At 45.3% G+C, this 17,170-nt stretch overlaps 1 protein-coding gene across 3 annotated transcripts in view; it reads left to right on the forward strand.

The window, feature by feature from the left end:
* Positions 1 to 1,228: 1,228 nt before the first annotated feature.
* EPB41L4B (erythrocyte membrane protein band 4.1 like 4B) overlaps positions 1,229 to 17,170 on the forward strand; it is a 169,522-nt gene continuing 153,580 nt past the window's right edge. Inside the window, exon 1 of one of the 3 annotated variants that reach the window (XM_056332552.1) lies at positions 1,229 to 2,119. In XM_056332552.1, the coding sequence (XP_056188527.1) occupies positions 1,826 to 2,119 (294 nt within the window). In that variant the 5' untranslated portion in view covers positions 1,229 to 1,825. The remainder of the gene's footprint in view (positions 2,120 to 17,170) is intronic. The other 2 variants (XM_056332554.1, XM_056332553.1) reach the window with 2 other exon arrangements.

Genomic DNA, 17,170 nt, shown 5'->3' on the forward strand with positions numbered 1-17,170 from the left:
CTTTAAGATCATTTGCGTTGCTTACAGTATGCAAACAAGCGTACTGTGATATCTTCACAGTGTTCAAAGCACAGAAAGAACCCCAAGGTATGCTGCACCATTCCAGGATCTGAAAGAAAACTCAAGTTCTGCCCCTAGCGCAAAAAAAAAACCCAAACCAAAACAAAAACCCCAAACCATAATCTGTAATAAGTGTCTACTCTTCATTGTGAATAGCAGCAGGCAAAGATCAGCACCTTTCCACTCCGTTTCTATAAAAGCTCTTTTATGCAGCTATACAGTGCAGAAGGGCTGCAGATGCATCCCTGCCAAAGATCATGCAGTTTAGTGTCAGTCTTGGCTGATGTGACACTTCAAGACCTGATCCAGTGCATTGAATAAACACGGGAAAGGATGCAGAAGCAGCAGGCAGTTACCTAATACTGTCAAGTCTCAATAAAAAATGACAAGCTGAGACATTTTGGCAGGCTTTCGGAATACCTAATAGGACAATGCTTGTGTAAACCGGCCTAGAAGTAAGGTTAAAGGAAGTAAATCCATAGCAGAAAAAAACTTTAGAAGCAGCAAATTATTTCAGTCCAAAGCCCCTTTGATCATATCTGACCATAGAGTGGCAGAATTAGTCCCGCTGATTGTTTTCATGAGACATGATTCATGTCCAGTATTTTATACACCGCAGTTCAGAAGTGCTCCCACCCGAGCCAGAATACATAAAGGTTTAACTTATCGGCGGCGCGACTGTGTGAGCGAGTATACCTATGGATTTGCTATGGCATTTATAAACCCGTATTGCTTCCACACTTATAGCTGCGGAAAGGGAGCGAGACCCCGGGGTGTGTGTGAGCGTGTGTGTGTGTGTGTGTGTGTGTAGGGTTTTTTTTTTTTCCACGGGAACACGTTAGTTTCCCCAAACCACCGGACCGCGCCGGCGGCAACGCAGAACGCGGGAGCATTTCAGGGGGACACGCCAGGGACACGGGCGGCGGCGGGAGGGGAGGGGGGAGGCGGTGCGGTGCCGTGACCCCCCCGCCCCGCGGCGGGACACGCCGCTTCGGCCTCCCCGGCACAGGCGAGCCGTGTCCTCCCGGCTGCGCTGGGGCTTGTCCGTTCTTCAGCCCTCGCCGTTTTTTATTTCGCGATTAACTTCCCCCATCCCCTCTCCCGCCCGCCCGAAGGGGCGGGAGCGGCAGCCCGGGGCGGGGGGGACGCGGGGCGGGGGCAGAGCCGCCAGCTCGGCGCGCAGGACGGGCCGCCCCGGCGCGGAGCGCGGCGCCCCCAGGCCACGGGCCCGGCGGAAGGCCCAGCCGGGGGAGGCCCCGCGCCCCTGCCCCGCCGCCGCTCCTCTCCCCTCCCCGGCCCGGAGGCGGCGGCGAGGGCCAGCCACCGCGCAGACGCCGCCTCAACGGCCGGCGCGATCGCCGCGGCAGTTGTTGGAGGCGCCGCGGGGCTCAGCGCTCCCCCCCGCAGCGGGGCGAGCGGGGCTGAGGGGCAGGGGGCCGGCGGGCTGAGGGCGAGCGCCCCGGCCGCCGCCACCACCACAGGTGGCCTCCCGTCGCCCGCCTCAGCAGCGCCCCCTGCCCGCCGCCCGGGCTCGCCCACCTCGGCGGCGGCAGGAGGGGCCGCGGCGCGGCCCGCCCCGCCGTGCCGGTGGCGGGCGGCGCTGCAGAGGGCGGAGCGGTCGGTCGGGGCGGGCCGGGCCGGCCGGCTCCCGGCGCGGGCCGGCTCCCGGCGGGCGGCGCTGCTGCGTTGCTCTGGGAGGCGGCGCGGGGCCGGGCGCGGAGCTGCGGGCTCGGGGGTGTGAGCGGCCGGGCAGGGCGCCCCCAGGATGCTGCGGTTCCTGCGCAGGACCTTTGGCCGGAGATCGATGCAGCGCTACGGGCGAGGAGCCGGGCGCGGAGCCGGGCGAGGTGGGCTCGGCGGCGAGGGGGACGAGCGGGACGGGGGGCTACGAGGAGCCGCCGCCGCCGGCTCGGGAGGCTTCCCCTCCTCGCCGCACCCCGGAGGAGTCGTGCACAGCGCCGGAGCCCCCGTTCACATCCCGGCGGCCGGCGGCAGTAAGCCGGTGCTGCAGTGCCGCGTCCTCCTCCTGGACGGGACCGAAGTCAACGTGGAGCTGCCGGTGAGTAACGCGCGCTTGCCTCCCCTGCCTGCAAAACAGCACTTGCATCTGCCCTCTCCCCTCCTCCGCATCGTCGTCGTCGTCCCCTTCGGTGACAGGTCCCCGCGAGTGCCCCCCCCGCGGCTGCACGACATGCGCCGTTCTCCGGGCAAGCCCAGCTAGTTTTTTCCTCCCCACCGCGGGCGTCCTCGCCGCCGTAGCTGCCTGCAAGCACCTGCTGCCAGGTGCGCGGAGTGCCTCCCCGCCATGACCGCCTCTCCGCTCGCCCCCCGCCCCCTTCCCGCCGGCTGCAGCCTGCTGCGTCCCTCATCCCTTCCCCCGGAGCCCCCGTGGAGGTGGGCGCCTGCTCGCCTCCCCCCTCGCAGCCAGAAAACAGCCCCCTGCAGCGTTGCCTTCGGCGGCGTCTCTCCCAGGAGGGGCTGCCCCTGCGCTGCGGGGCGCTGCCTGTGTGTCGCCCCGGCCGGGGGTGGGGGGGCTGCCCGCAGACCCCGCCCGACGGCACCGCTGGCCTTAGGGGCACCACGGCGTGCCGCGGGGGCCGGAGCCGAGCCTCTGCGGGGGAGCGGTGCCTTTGGCCTCGCTGCGCCCCGGCTTGCGGCCGGCGGAGGGGCGGCTCCCAGCCCCGCAGCACCTGTGGCGCCGGCGGGAGAGCGAGGCGAGGCCAGCCGTGAGGCGAGGCCGCGCTGCGCCTGCCGCGGCGGGGGTCTGCGGGGGCACCGCCTCTTTATTTCTTGTTTTCTAACGCCCCCGCCGCCCCCCTGCCGGCGGGAGATGAGCGGGGCTGGCCGAGGGGCCTCGCTCGGGTGTGTGACGCGGAGCCGCGCACGGCCCGCGTTGCCCTCCGCCCGGGGGGGCAGCCTGAGGCGCTTCTCCCATCCCGGGCCAGCGGCCGCCCCGTGCGGGCCGCCCCGCCCGGCTGCTGCAGGGCCGCGGTCCCAGGTAACCCCTACGGCTCCGGGGCAGGGTCCGCCCGCCCGCCCGCCCTGCAGCCCCTGGCCCGGGGGGCGGCCCGGCCCGGCCGTGAGGGGGCGGCGGGGCCGTCAGCGCCTCAGGCGGCGGCGGGGGCCGGGGCCGCGGCTCGGGCGGGTGCGGGGCCGGGGCCGGCGCTGAACTTTTCCCCCTCCCGCCGCCGCGCCTGAGGAACGAGGAAGGGACGGTGCCGGCCAGCGCGGCTCTGCGTGTGTTTGTGTTCGCCTGCTTTGAAGCCCGGCCGCGTTTGTGAGTCTTTCGGCACCCCCAGAGCCCGTTGCGTGCCCTTTTACCTCTCTTCAAGGAAACTGCACCGTGTATATTACTAACGTACAGAGTCAGGGTTTGCCAGACGTTCGTTCCCCGCAGCTACTAAATACTCGACACCCGTCCTCTGTTGCTGACCTTCCCCGCCCCCCCGACTCCCCCCCCCGCCCTTCTTGAAAACCAAATTTCTTGTGGAATAGTGTCAGAGTTCATCATATTTGAAAAATATTTAATCTTCTACCCGAATAATCACCAGCCATTAACAGTTGGTCTGCAAAAGCAGGTGGGGAAGCTTACCATTAATGAGTGAAACAACCTGATAAATCGTGCACTACTTCATTCTCTGGGAGTGTAAAAAAGTGTTTTTTTCAGAGTATCTTTTGAATCTTGTTAGGTGTTTTTCATATTAATAATTATTTGTGTACATTGGCATCATTTCACTAAAACGTGGAATTTCACAACCCTATGGTTTCTGCTTGAAAGAAACTGAAGAGATGGGGTGAGACTCTTACAAGTGAAATTAGAAGCATGTGAATGGAGCCACCTAGAGATACTTGCTGCAGAACTGTCAGGCCTCCCTTGCCTTAAAGACTAGATCACGCGTTTCCAGATATTTGAAATGCTAATATATTTCCTCCCCTCATATCTCCTTCACAAGTTGCTGCAGTCCTCCTAACATTTCTGCACAAATCTTTTCTAAAGACTTGAATGTTATCAGCATGCTACGGATTTACTTACAGAGGTCTGCGTAGATAAGCTCAGTAAGTATTTTGCTTAAGGTTATACTTCCTCTGATTTATCAGAGTTCAGCTTTTGCTGTAGAGCCTGTTTAAGATGGTCTGTGGTTTTGAAGCATCAGAAAATGAGGTAATGGCACTCTTCTTAGTCCTTGAGTTTTGAAAGTATATGGAAGTACCTGCTTGGTCCAGTAAAGAAACCGTGGAGCACTCTTGCTTGCATTTGACCTCCAAATGAAGCCTAGACTGCCAGTGTTTTCAGAATGTGAACTGCACAACGTGGTGGTTGTGGTTGATTTGTCCAAGGATAGGGTAGGAAGTTGGTATTTTTTTCCATTGAAATTCCTAGACTGGTGGAGGACTCTGGAGCACGTAATAACTGTCAATATGTTGAGCATTAAAAACTGTTCTGTTGAATTACGTATCTTCCTCGTGCTTTTCCCCTTTCTTTCACGGAAAGTAACACCCACACTGAGAGTCAGAAAAACTGAAAGAGGCGTTGCACCATTTATAAAGTTGATCAGTAAAGTTTCTCTCAGCTTTGCAGCTCTAGATTTTATGGGATTGGGGCCTGAAGCAGAACATGCTTCAATACTCCAAAGCTGTGGTACAGGACTGTATTCAGTGGTACATTCGGTGATACAGAATGAATTCAGTAGCATCTTTTCCATTAAAAAAAAAAAAAAAAAAGCTTATGGTGGTTTCTTTCCATTTCAGCTCAAGTTTTGTTGAAAGGAAGGGCGTGTGGGCTTTGTCACCAGTGAGCAGTTTACCCATGAAGTCAAATTTGTAGATAATTGCAGAGGACTTCACTGAGCTGCTGGCTGTGTTCACAAGCACTTTTTTCAGGAGATACTGGCATCTGTAAAATGTGTTCTTTTTACTACCTGCAAACATTACACCCCAGTTGTCTTTCCAGTGGAAAATAGGAACTTGTTGGTATTAGGATATGGTACTCTTCCAACTACAACTTTTTAGGCTAAGACTTCACTAGAAGTAACTGAAAGGTTTATTAGATTTTGAAGATGACAGGATGTACTTGTTTGTGTGGATGAATGACAGAAAAGACACAACTGAGGGAAAACTTTAGCTATATGTGTAGAAAAAAAAAGTTTCAGTTTTTTTTGTTGACTTACTGTGTGGGATTTTTTTAGTATTCAAGTAAAACTGAAACCCTGAAACTTTTGTCCAGGTTAAATGTATCGGGTTCTGCCGCAGTGTTTTCTCATATGTGAGGGCTGATGCTGGTGTTGGAAAAAGAAATCCTATATCGGTAGGTTGATAACTGTCTTTGGGTTAACGTTATCATTTATGTGATAGTATCTGTATTAGAAACAGCAAGCACATCTGGTAAGCTCCTGTCTGCTCATGGTGATAACAGAAGCATAGATCTACCCTGATCCCCAAGTCCTTCCTTAGCTTGTTCTTCTCTAGGCTGTATAGCAGTATTGTGACCAGTCACGTTTTTTCTTGTATGCATTTCCACGCTCACTTCCTTCTGGGGCGTTTGCACTTTATTCTTTTTGCTGCATGTCCTCTGCCTTCAGACTACTGCATCTGCCAGCCTGCCCTCCTATGGTGCTGTGTAGTCTTTCACTTGTAGGTGTTCTCTACCTTTCCTGAACTTATTTCCTGCCCATACAGATGTCAACATAAAATTGTTCTGAGCACTGTAGATACCCCTGGATAACCGTTTCTATACTCAGCTTCTCCATGAAATTTCAAGGATTGCTTAATGATGCGGGCTTTTTTGTTCACTCTTAGAGCAAGAATCGTGTACTTTGAAAGTATTCTTTCTAAATAGAATAATGCACTGGATGGCTTTTTAAACCCACGAGTTCCTCAGGGCCCTGTATTGAATGTGAGATGCTATTAAGGTTGGATCTGTTGTATAGGAGTGAGTGGCAGTTGACCGGTTCTGTTGCTGTGGGGTGATTTCCCATGGGAAGGGGAGCATAAATGGTGTCATTACTTCCTCTTGACCTGACACCACATCTCTGTACATCTGAAATCTAGTTATAAGAACTGACACATGGAGAAAAATACTTAGATGAGAAACCGTCCTTTCCTCCTTCTCACATAGGTATCAGTGTATTTTTTACCATTGAGAACCTGTTTAGTACCTTTTGTGTTGCATCTTTGCTTGCATTGGAGGCTGTTACTTGTTTAGAGTGTAACTCAGCTGTAGGTAGGTTGGAAGGCCACTTGCCTACTGCTGTCAGAACAGTCTTGCCTCTGTTCTTCTGGAGGACTCATGCCTTTTAACGAAAAAAAAAACCTGGTTATGGTTGATGCTGTGTTCTTACATAAAAATGCAAGGAAAGAGCATTGACATTTACGCAGTGGTGATGATGCCTGCTAGTTAACACGTAAATGGAACAGTCTATAAATGGTGCTCAGATGAGGCCAAAAAGCCAAACTTTTGTTGACTTTAAGACATGGTTGCTGGCATTTCTAAAAACTGAGTCTCCTACTTTTTAGTTCAGTGCATCTTACTAAAGCTTTAAGGGAGGATATATGAAAGATAGCTATTCAGTGGGGCTGTCCAGAATAGCAGGAATTGATATCTCTCTTCTTAATGCCACTGAAAATAGTATTCTGTGTAAGCTGGGGGAGGGCAGGAGGGGAATGACTTGGGTTTGTGTAAGCGGGATGCAAAAGAGGGATCCTCATCCTGCAGAGCAGATAGAGGATACTTTAAATTTTCTGTGACATGAAGCCACAGCAGTCAACATGTTGTCTGTCATAAATACTCCATCCTAAAAATCTTCTTGCTCTGATAAATTTCTGTGCTGCTATGAACGTCATTAGAAAGACCGGTGTGATGTATTAGCAAGTAGGTGATGTTTAATGGTTAAATTAATGAACAAGGCAAATATAACTCCTCAAATCTATGAATTGTTTTCAGATGGATAGCTTTTGCATTATTTCTTTGCCTTCCTTTTGGTCTGTTTTAATAATTGTTTTGGCTGCTATGGAAACACTTCAGGACAGGGATAGTAAATGTTCTTCAGTACCGTTTTCTAATCTCTAGTTACCTATGCATTGTATCCTTTTTTTGTTGGAGTAACAAGAACATAACAAAATTTGCTGTCTGGCTTCTATGCTTACATTAAATGTAAATGTTAACTCTTGTGTAGTCATGTCTATCTTGTAATTATTGGTTAATATATTTTTGACTTGATAAAGTTAGAAATTTCAGGAGAGAAGTAAAACTCATTTTTTTTTTCTTTTTTATCACACATGTTTTTCTAATGATGTTTCAGGAATAGTAATTCTAGAGAAATGCACTAATATGCATGTAGACACTTAGATTTAAGTCATTCTCTGGAGTCTCCTAACTGAGGAGTTAGTCCCCACCCAAATAGATATATTACATCAGATGGGGAACATGATTTTTTATTAATTCTTTAAACCTTTTATCACTTAAAGTGAAATTGATAATATGCCTTTATGCAGAAGTTACCTTTCAACAGCATAAAATTAGAATACTTGCTGGAAAATGTTAAAAGCATATTTGCTGCACTGGAATGGTCTCTCATGTTCATGAACTCCTGCAGGCACCAGCACCTGTAATCCCCTTTATAAACTGATAAAGCTCCATTTGTAGGAGGAGTTGGGTATTTTGCTTCTGCAGCTCATGTTGAAATGCCTTTTCATTACCTTACAGCTCTGATCAAGTAACTGTAGCTAGAGCTCGATGTGTTGTCTTCTGGCAGTAGCCTTTAATTATCTTTTCCATGTACCGTATGCTTTGATGCATTGCTGTGTATACTGAAGGTGTGTAAAAAGCATTCGTAGTAGAATCACGTACAGAATCAGGGACGTACAGCCCCAGAGAAATAGGAATGAGGTGGGGTGTGCACATGTGACTGCAGATGTGCTTCAGAAATGCACAGCATTAGCTTCTTGAGAGAGAAGAGGGAATTTCAGCTCTTGATGTGCTCACCAAACATCCCCAATAAATCTACAGCAGCTAAAAGGCATTTCAACAGTACATAGTAGAACAGGGAGACAATGCACAGTGTTTTGTTTTGGCATATGTTAGATAAAATCTGCGTGTGAGTTCCATTAGTTTTTTATGGAAACCAATACCATTTTTCAATGCAGTATAGATAGACAGGATAACAGGACTGCTGCCGCAAGGAGTTGACAACCAGTAAGGTGGAGAAAGCCAATGGTGAGAGTAATGTACTGCAAAGACAGAAGTATGAGCACCTGGTACTGATTCTCTGATGGAGAGCTTATGTGTTTGGAGTGATCAGGAGAAGATAAGGTTGTATAAGGCATTCTTTTGGAAGCCTTTTTTTTATAATGGACTAGAACACAGCTATGCTTTGGAGAGTAACCATGTGAAAAGTCGTTGTGGCTAGGCCTTTTGTTTGTTGCCACAAAATGCATTTTAGTAGCAGCTGTTTGCCCTGGCCTTAACTATGTGATCATGAACACTGAAGAAACTCTGAAGACCACCATGGGTTTGAATGGAGACGGTCAATAAGAAGGAAACTTTCAGAGCAGCTAGAAAATACGAGTTTCTTGTAAACAGTGTCCATCTCATGTTTTGGGTTTGGTGTTTGTGTTTTCTTTGCCCCCAGTGGTTGGTTCTGGACTAGATGGCTGTGTAGCAAACCTGTAGCCTCAGGCTCTTAGTGGTGGTCCTGAAAAAGAAAAACAATGTCATGTAAAAAGTTCCTATGAGGCAGGAAATAGGAGGAAAGAGAGTTTGGAAGTGGCAGCCCTTCCATACAGAAGAGCAAGCAGATAGCTAGTTTTGTTTGGATTGCAGGAGGTAGGTCAGGAAGAAACGGGCTGAAACGTTGAAGACACTAGAAATGGTGCATAAAGTATGGGATATATTGTCAATCCAGCTCTCTGAAACAGTGAGGACAGATATCTCTACTCCTGCTTCTCTGTGTGTGCTTTTCTTCCTCATGTGCTTCCTTCTGCTTCTACTTGGAGCGCCTCTGTAACTATCACTTTTTCTGTAACTTTCTCTGAGCGGCTGGCTTCATTTAGTGTCTTGCTTTCTCCAAGCATAGGTCCATTTGCTGATTTGGGGCTTCTGTTTTTAAATTCCCAACCATTTCCACCCACCTTTCTTCACAGTCTTCTCCCTGGCCAAATTCTCTATACTTTTTCTGTATGGATATGATCTGTATTACTAGCATGGTCCCTACTGAATTTTCTTTTTAGTAAGAGCTAATGTCTTTTAGTTTTGTGGGGTTTTCTTACTCAACCCTGTTTTCCCAATCCATAAGAGCAGTTTTCTTTGCATCCGATGAGCAGCTACGTAAGCTGTGAAACAGTTCACCATGGAGTATCTCTTCTAGGAGGCACTTTAATAAGCATGAGAGGTTTGCTTCCTTCTGGTTTGGGCCTCAAGCATAGTTCTCTGTCCCATTCTCTCCTGTCAGTTTAGATCACTTGTGTGGTTCTCTGCAGCTGCCAGAAATTTGAAATGCTCCTCAGTCCTGTTCCTTCCCTATGAAAATGCTGTGGCCAGGGGTCTGTGGCTGGCACAGCAGCTCATTCAGCCAGCTTGACTAGCAAAGTGCCCTGTCTGTCAGAGCACAAATGGCACAGGTGACTGCTGGTTCTGAACATTCCCAGTTGTAGAGCAGACATTAGGGGAACACTGGTAGTGATCAGTGAAATAGTTAATTCAAAGGTTAAACCTCCCCACTTTAAAAATGCATGGTTTCATATGAGACAACAAAAATGGACCTGAAAACTAAAATGGCATGGGAAAGAGGCTGAGAGAAAAAGGGAGAACATGTATGTCATTGAATTCGTAGACCACTTGAAAGCAAAATATAGGGATAAGTACAAATAATTTATTTTTTGCTCAAAGGATGAAGTCAACAGCTGTTAACTATATGTGCAGTGTTGTTGGGTTAGTATTTTAAATTACTTGAGAAACACATGGGGTTTTTTAGTATTTGTTTTCCAGTGCAGACAATGGTAAATGTTCTTTTATTCTTTCCACATTAGAAATAAAAGGGTTGGAAGGTAATGAAGTGTTTAGAGTGACCATCTGCTCTTCATTTGACTTGCTATTTCCATTTATTTCTATGCATCAATTTAAATATGTCCTGGACCATTAGCTACATTGTGATGAGATTATTTTGAAATATTTCTTGAAGTTCTAGATTCAGGCTCCAGCTATGAAGCATGAAAATTATTAAGAGTTAATTTTTACTGGCTGTGTATGTTTTTTATCTGTACAGATTCAGTTTATTTCCCTTCCCTGTTATGGAACCACAGATAGTTTATCCAAACAAATACTAAATGTAGTCTTTTTTTCTTTTTTTTTTTTAGTATACTGACAAACACGTTGAATTGAGTTGTTACTGTGTTTCATTATTTTAATACGTGTGACAGGTTATATAATAAATAAGAGACTGAAAATCCTAATGGAAGGTCCAATGTAATGTTTATGAAAGGCAACTAATTCTACACAAGTATTTGCGGAGTGTAGGTCCTTGCCTTTGAAGAACATGGACTCATATGAACCAGTATCAAATGCACAGTTAGAAAAGCATAGTGTTATAGCTTGGGGACTGTGACCTGTAATTAAATTATTGTAGAATGCAATATTATTTCAAAGGATAACTTACCCAAGGTTGAATTCTTTTGTGGCTGTTGAAAATAATGCTTTTCACAGTAGTTCTTCGTAGTACTAGTAATTGATTATATGTGTTATTTTCCTTGGTGTGTGTTAGTTACAAAAAAAACAAATGTAGACTTGAGAGGAATTTTGTAGTTTAGCGGTCTTGGCTGGGAAAACACCTATTTATTTTTCTGCCTAAACTGAGACTAAACAAGGAAACCACTTCCCATTTTTAAGTTTAAATTTTCTTACTGTGTGCATTTCAAATTTGAGGTCTAGTACGTTATGTGTTAGACCATAGGCAGTTTAATATGGTAGTGTTAAGCTTTAACATTATCCTAGGCTGTGAACAAATTCTCATTTTAATATTGATGGATAAAATAAACATATTAACTGCATCACATCTTTTCTGTTGGTGCTAAGTCTGAACAAAATTAATGTCCAAATGTTAACCTGCCTCAACTGTGCATGCGAATTTTCCACAGTTTCTGAGAAAAGGAGTAGCTCTGTTAAGTTCTCTTTTTTTCTCCCTTGTTGCCATCCAGGTCAAGGCTGTTTTCTGTCATTTAAATGTATCTTTCTTACCTTGTTAGTGGTTCCCAGAGCTGTGATATGGTATGATTTTAAATTGAGGGCTTACATTTCTGCAAAAAAAAAACCAAACAACCAAGCCCAAGAACTTCTATTTTTGTAAGCAGATCTGAAAACACTAGTACTTTGTACAATTGTTGTGTTACAACAAAGATTACTATTCAGTAGAGATGCAAATCCTTAGTATGTAGGTTTTATATTCAGGCTACTTACTGAGTGGAAATTCTTCCCGAATAATGAACCCTCCATGAGTGCTTTGCTTTGAGAGACGATGAATGATGAGTCTGTTATCTGCTTGAATTAAGCAAGTAAGTGAAGAGTGGTGGTGTTCTTCAAAATAGGTCGTATCACTAGGATAGGCAACAAACACCCTGGAAGTGTAAAGTCCAGTGGGCAGTATCTGTTTACCTTCTCTCATGTTGTGGTCTTTGGATGTGTATTTGTGTGAATCCAGACATATTGCTGTAGCTCTGTGGAGGGAAGAGCTCTTTTTAATACACTAGCAATATAACTTCTTTTGTTGTGCAAAAGACTTGTTTCTTTACCTCTCTCTTCCTGCTATTTCATATACTGGGCTTGTTTGTTCTTTTTTTTCCTTTTTTTCTTTTTCTTTCCCTGTTCTTCAACAATGAAGAGAGGGTGGCAGGATGTTTTCTTGTTTGTTACTGACAGCTGCTTTCTCCAAGGAGGAGTGTCCCCTCTGTGACTGCTCCTGAGCCCACAGTCTTGTCTGCCAAGGCCATGTTGTGAGCTGCAGCTGAGAACACCTTGCTGCAGGGTGGCTCTACGTGTTTTCCAGTGTCCGCCTTGCACAATTAATTCTGCACACAGCCCTCAGCAGCGTGTTGGAGTTCTGTTCTTGACTTCCAGTTAATTAGAAGGTGTTAATTTTGATAGTGGGGTTTTTTTCCAATGGGGAGACCTGCTTACTAAGACAGCAGAGACTGCTGATTCCTTGCAGAGAGGCCACTGAAGCTACTAAACGTTGACTGTAGCACTTTTCCCATTCTCCTTTAAGCTGATTGCTTAAGTGATCACCTGCCTGTATGTCTGCTGCCTCCCTTCGCTCCCTTCCTCTCATACAATGATACTTCATAGTTGGCTTTTCTCTGTTGGATGAACTGTTACAAAACTTGTACGATAGGGAATCAAACCTTTGTTTTTAGTGTGAAAATGGGGGAGCCTTTGGGACATCAGAACATTTGTCACAGTACTCAAATTGTTTGTTGCAAACAGTAGGCGTTTGGAGGGGAAAAAATTGATTATTTTGATAGTTCATGAAAGGTGCTTAATATATTTTAGGAAGTCAATGTATGAGGAAATAATCTGAACAAGTATTTTTACAGTATTCTTAACTTTAGAACTGCAAACAAATTGAGGTTACTTACCGCCTTCACTTCTTTCTCTTGAATTCTCTGAGCCATCTCCTCTTTTGATAGTATTGCTTGCAATCACTTTTTTCCTGTGTAGCATGTTGATGCACAATGTGCGTTATAAATTTTTCTTATAATAAAACCTTTCTGATGCATCATTTCTGGCTTTGAAAAGTAAAGATATTTTCGAAGTATGGGGAAAACAAGGAAAGAGTTCAAGCATTTGTCTGTGTATTAGTGAAAAATACACTGAAGTTGATGACTGCATTCCTTGGAGGGGAGTGGGAACAGAAAAATTCAGTGCTGAGAAACAAAAAAAGTGAGTTTTTTGTTTGCTGCTTTTGAAATTTGCCAGCAGATATTTTCACTTTACAGCTTGTGTGCTTGGATTTTGGTGTATTTTCACATTAAACACCCAGCATGTTTTGGTTTATAACTGGATTTCTTGACTTTGATTTCTTCCCCCCACATGTTATGGTATTAGCTACTGATAGAAGTATTTCTTCTAGAAGAATTTCATCTTGCCTTGACAGAGAGAAACAGAACATCTGGTAACATTTCCAGCATGATCATAATCTGAAAACTGTCAGACAGAACAGAAAGCTGTGGTCTTTCATAACTAGAAAATACTATTAATCAGAAGTTTGTTTCAGAAAGCAATTTTTTCCCTGTTACAGCTGTCAATTTCTCAGCATTTGTGTAATGCCAGGAGTGGAGAACTTTCCTGGCTGCTTCAGGAAGCTGAGGGCTGGAAGCTGCCTAGGAAGAGAAAATAGTCTGAAGAACTTCTGTGGCTTCACTGTTGACTTTCAGGAGCTGTTGAAAGTGGGCAAGGTGAAGTGCAAGTGCTATCTTGAAGGGCAGCCCTCAAAATGAACTATACTTATTTTGCTTTCAAGATTTCCAAGGCATTTTACTGTTTACTGAAATCAAAAGTTATTTCTTAATTGAAGGCAGATAGAGCTTTCAAATAGTACTAAAACCTTCAGCAAGGTGTTCGGAAAGCTGTTTTTGCAAGATACAGGGCAAATGATTGGTTAGCTTCCAAGGGAGATAGGACAATATTTAAAGAGTATGAATTCCTCTTTATTGCATATGCACTAACCTAATTAACTGGATAAGGCTGTCAAGAGTAGGGCAGCACTAAATGAGTTGTGGGAGCTACCAAATATAGATTTCATGAGAAGTCCCAGGCCTGGGGGAGCTCTCCCTACAGAGAGCAGCTCTCTGAACAGTGCCGCCTGCTTTCCTGCAGTTTTGGGTCAGACTCCCAAGTCCAGATATATATTAGGGAAGAAAGCTTTTCTCCCACTTTTCCTTCAGTGAGTCTTAGAAAACTGCAGCGTTTTTGTACTGGTTTGTGAAACGGTGCAATAGTCTGTCTACATTGCAGAGCTGATACAATTGAGATGGAGACTGATGTTCTTTGTTTTCTGTGGTCTTGTACATAAAGGGAAAACAGTCATTGGAAACAAATGTTTGACTGACCCCACGTAATCCAACAGCAGTTTGTGGTGCTGAAAAAATGACCCTGAAGACAAAATACGAATTCAGTGCAGTTCTGGAGGGACAAGATGTGACCGCTCTGTCTACTTCCAAGACTGTCACCTGCTTTGCTTGAGAAGTACGTTCTGTGAAATTCCGAACTTGGTAACCTCCGCCTCTGCACAGGTGCTAGTGGAAAAGCTCTTTGAGAGACGAACCAGGGAGTGGGACACTGGGTGCAGGGCTGTTGAGGAAGGGTGTGCTCTGGAGTATACTTCAGTTTGTCCTATACGTGGACATAACCAGCAGTGCTAATAAACTTGGAGTGGTTTTATCACTGAAGGATAGGTTATCAATGAAGAAACAGCCACCATAGCTAGTGCTAGGAGGCAAGCGTGCAGCTTTGGCTACAGAGCTAAATGAATTTATGGTGTTATTCAAACTGACTTTTGTACCCCAAAAGCCCTTGCGAGGCTGCTGGTTCCTGGTGGCAGTAAGGAGTGGAATGGATGTTTGAGGTAGCTAGGATGTATGGTGCATATTTTGGTTTTATACTTGATTAGGGAGGGAACAAAACAATTTTCTTATGACCTGACTGAATACAAACTTACACATACCAACAAGACTTTTTGTTTTTACAAGCAATTATAGCTTCATTGCCACTTCTGATAGAGCTACTTTATTTGCTAACTAAGAAAATTTGCTTTGGATAAGTGACTAGCAAAGGTTCCATCTGTCTCTGTTTCCATTTGTCCCTCCTTTTAACAGCTTTTGTTAAAGCTGTTATGATGATCTTAAATGGAAGTCAGCTGACTGTTCTCCCTAGATATCATTTGGACTATCACTCTTTAAATTACACTGGAGAGTTAGTCATATGGATGGCTTGTAAAGAAATAGGTTCTGAACTGTACATTTGCTTCAGGTCGGAAAGGATCATTGTGAACACTCTAATTGGTTCTTCCTGGATCAGTCCCTAGAACTTCCTCCAAGAATGTATTTTAAGCCTGTAACTTTTTAGCATAAGCCCTCTGCTTGGATCTCATTAGTTTGTCTGCTTCTGAGTTTCTTTAATGAAGAACAGTTACTTACTTGGGTTCTACATAGAAACTTCAGAATAATAACCGGTCTTTTATTGTAGCTGATATTTGTATGGTCCCTGTTATTTCCTGTCTTGGTACCTAAGCAGGCATGTGACAAAAAGTTCTGGAACTATGAGGAAAAATATTCTTCACATGAAGGTATGTGAAATTCATATGCAAGCCACCTCTTACTCTTATATTTGGTTGTCTAGATAGCTAGAAACAAAATTTATTTCCAGATGCTTTCCAGACTTGGAATTATTCTTGTAGCTTTTTTCTGACTTTGTGCATAACGTGCAGACATTTCAACTGGGCACAGCAATGTTTGTTATAATGGTTTGCTGAATGTTTTATGAAATGGCATTGCTCCTTACTTAATGTTACTTTGTAATGCATTCATGGCTCATGTTTACTTTCTTGGCTGTAGCATTAGACTGAGAGCTCATGGTCAGTTGTTTTTCTGTTGTTACACCAGAGTTCTTAGAGTGCTGCTGAAATCCAGGGCACCATCTTTAAACCTAGTGAGTGTGAGTGAAACTTGTCTCTCTGTGGGTGACCTGTGATTTCACTGAATTGAGCTACAGTGTGTTGATGCAGTTCTGCATCCCCAAGAGATGCAAATCAGAATGTACAGCCAACAAGACCCATCATCTTCTACTACTGTGCCAGTTTTGTGAAGTTCAGCAGGAGTGATTTTATTAGTTTGTTCACAGGGAAAACTGGTGACTGACTGTGAGCAGAACACTTCAGGATTGCACTGACAGTGCTGCTGGCTGACTGCTTTCCTCCTTTCCCTTCCTGAAGAATTTTTAAAAAAGAAATCTGCCTGTTGTGGACTACATGCATTTATTTTAGGAATGCTTATACTTGCTTTTGTTGGACTCTCTCATAGGCTGTGTTTTGGCATTACAGGTGTTTCATGGTCAATACAGGTGTTTCATGATCACTACAAGTTCAAAGAGTTCTTGGCTTCTTGTGCCCGTCTTGGTGCTGCAGGCAGATACCTGCCCTTTCAGTTGTTTGTGGGGCTGTGCTGAAAACCAGGTCAGGGATCAGATCCAAGGATGTTTCACTGTAAAAAAATGCTTTTTGCAACATTGCATGTCAGCAATTTGTTAAAAGTATGGCATAAATAAGGGGCCAAGCAGTAGGGTGAAACCTGACAGAAGGCATGGGAGCTCTGTCAGGAAAAAGTACTATAAAAGCCCCTGTGTTGTTGAGTTGAGCCTTGAGGGTATAAATAATCACTTTAGGAATGGTTTGATTCATGTACTTAGTGCTGTCATAGCTTGATCATGTGAGTGCTCCTCATCTGCCCCACTAAAGTCAGGCAGATTAGTATGAAGTGGAGAAGAAATGCTTAGTTGCTGCAGCAGTGTGGTTCAGTGACAGAAGTCGTGGCAAGTAGCTCAAGCTAGACTAGATCTGCAAGAGCTCATCTATGCCAGAGTTAGATACCTTGCAGAAAAAAAAGGCTCTTTATTGCCATAATCAAATAAAAATGTAGTCTTGTGGAGGAAGAAGATAAGACTTGTTTCATGAGACTTAATTTTCTTGAAATCATGAGTGGTATAAATTATGCTGCTTTCATCTAATTTATTGCTGACTGGACCCAGCCATCTCTAGTTTCTCAGAATCTAACAGGGAGCCAGAATTGGTAAGGATAACAAAGCTGATACTGAAATTAGAAAAAATCAAGGAATTTTAGAGAAAGTCACCTTTTTCTAGGTTCCACCACTGAAGGTTCAAATAGAACCCAGGCTGAAAAGATCTTATGGTCGTTACGTGATGCAGATATCCTGTGATGGAGTACTTCTCCTACATTCCTTATCCCTTTGAGGCTGGCTGGAAGTGCAGGTGAAAGACAACTATGCTGTTGAGCAGATCCTGGATTCCTACCCTGTCAGAGATCCATGAAATTCAAGTGGTGTGAGGTTAAT

The sequence above is a fragment of the Falco biarmicus genome, chromosome 3 (assembly GCF_023638135.1).
Source record: "Falco biarmicus isolate bFalBia1 chromosome 3, bFalBia1.pri, whole genome shotgun sequence".
Lineage (NCBI taxonomy): Eukaryota > Metazoa > Chordata > Aves > Falconiformes > Falconidae > Falco > Falco biarmicus.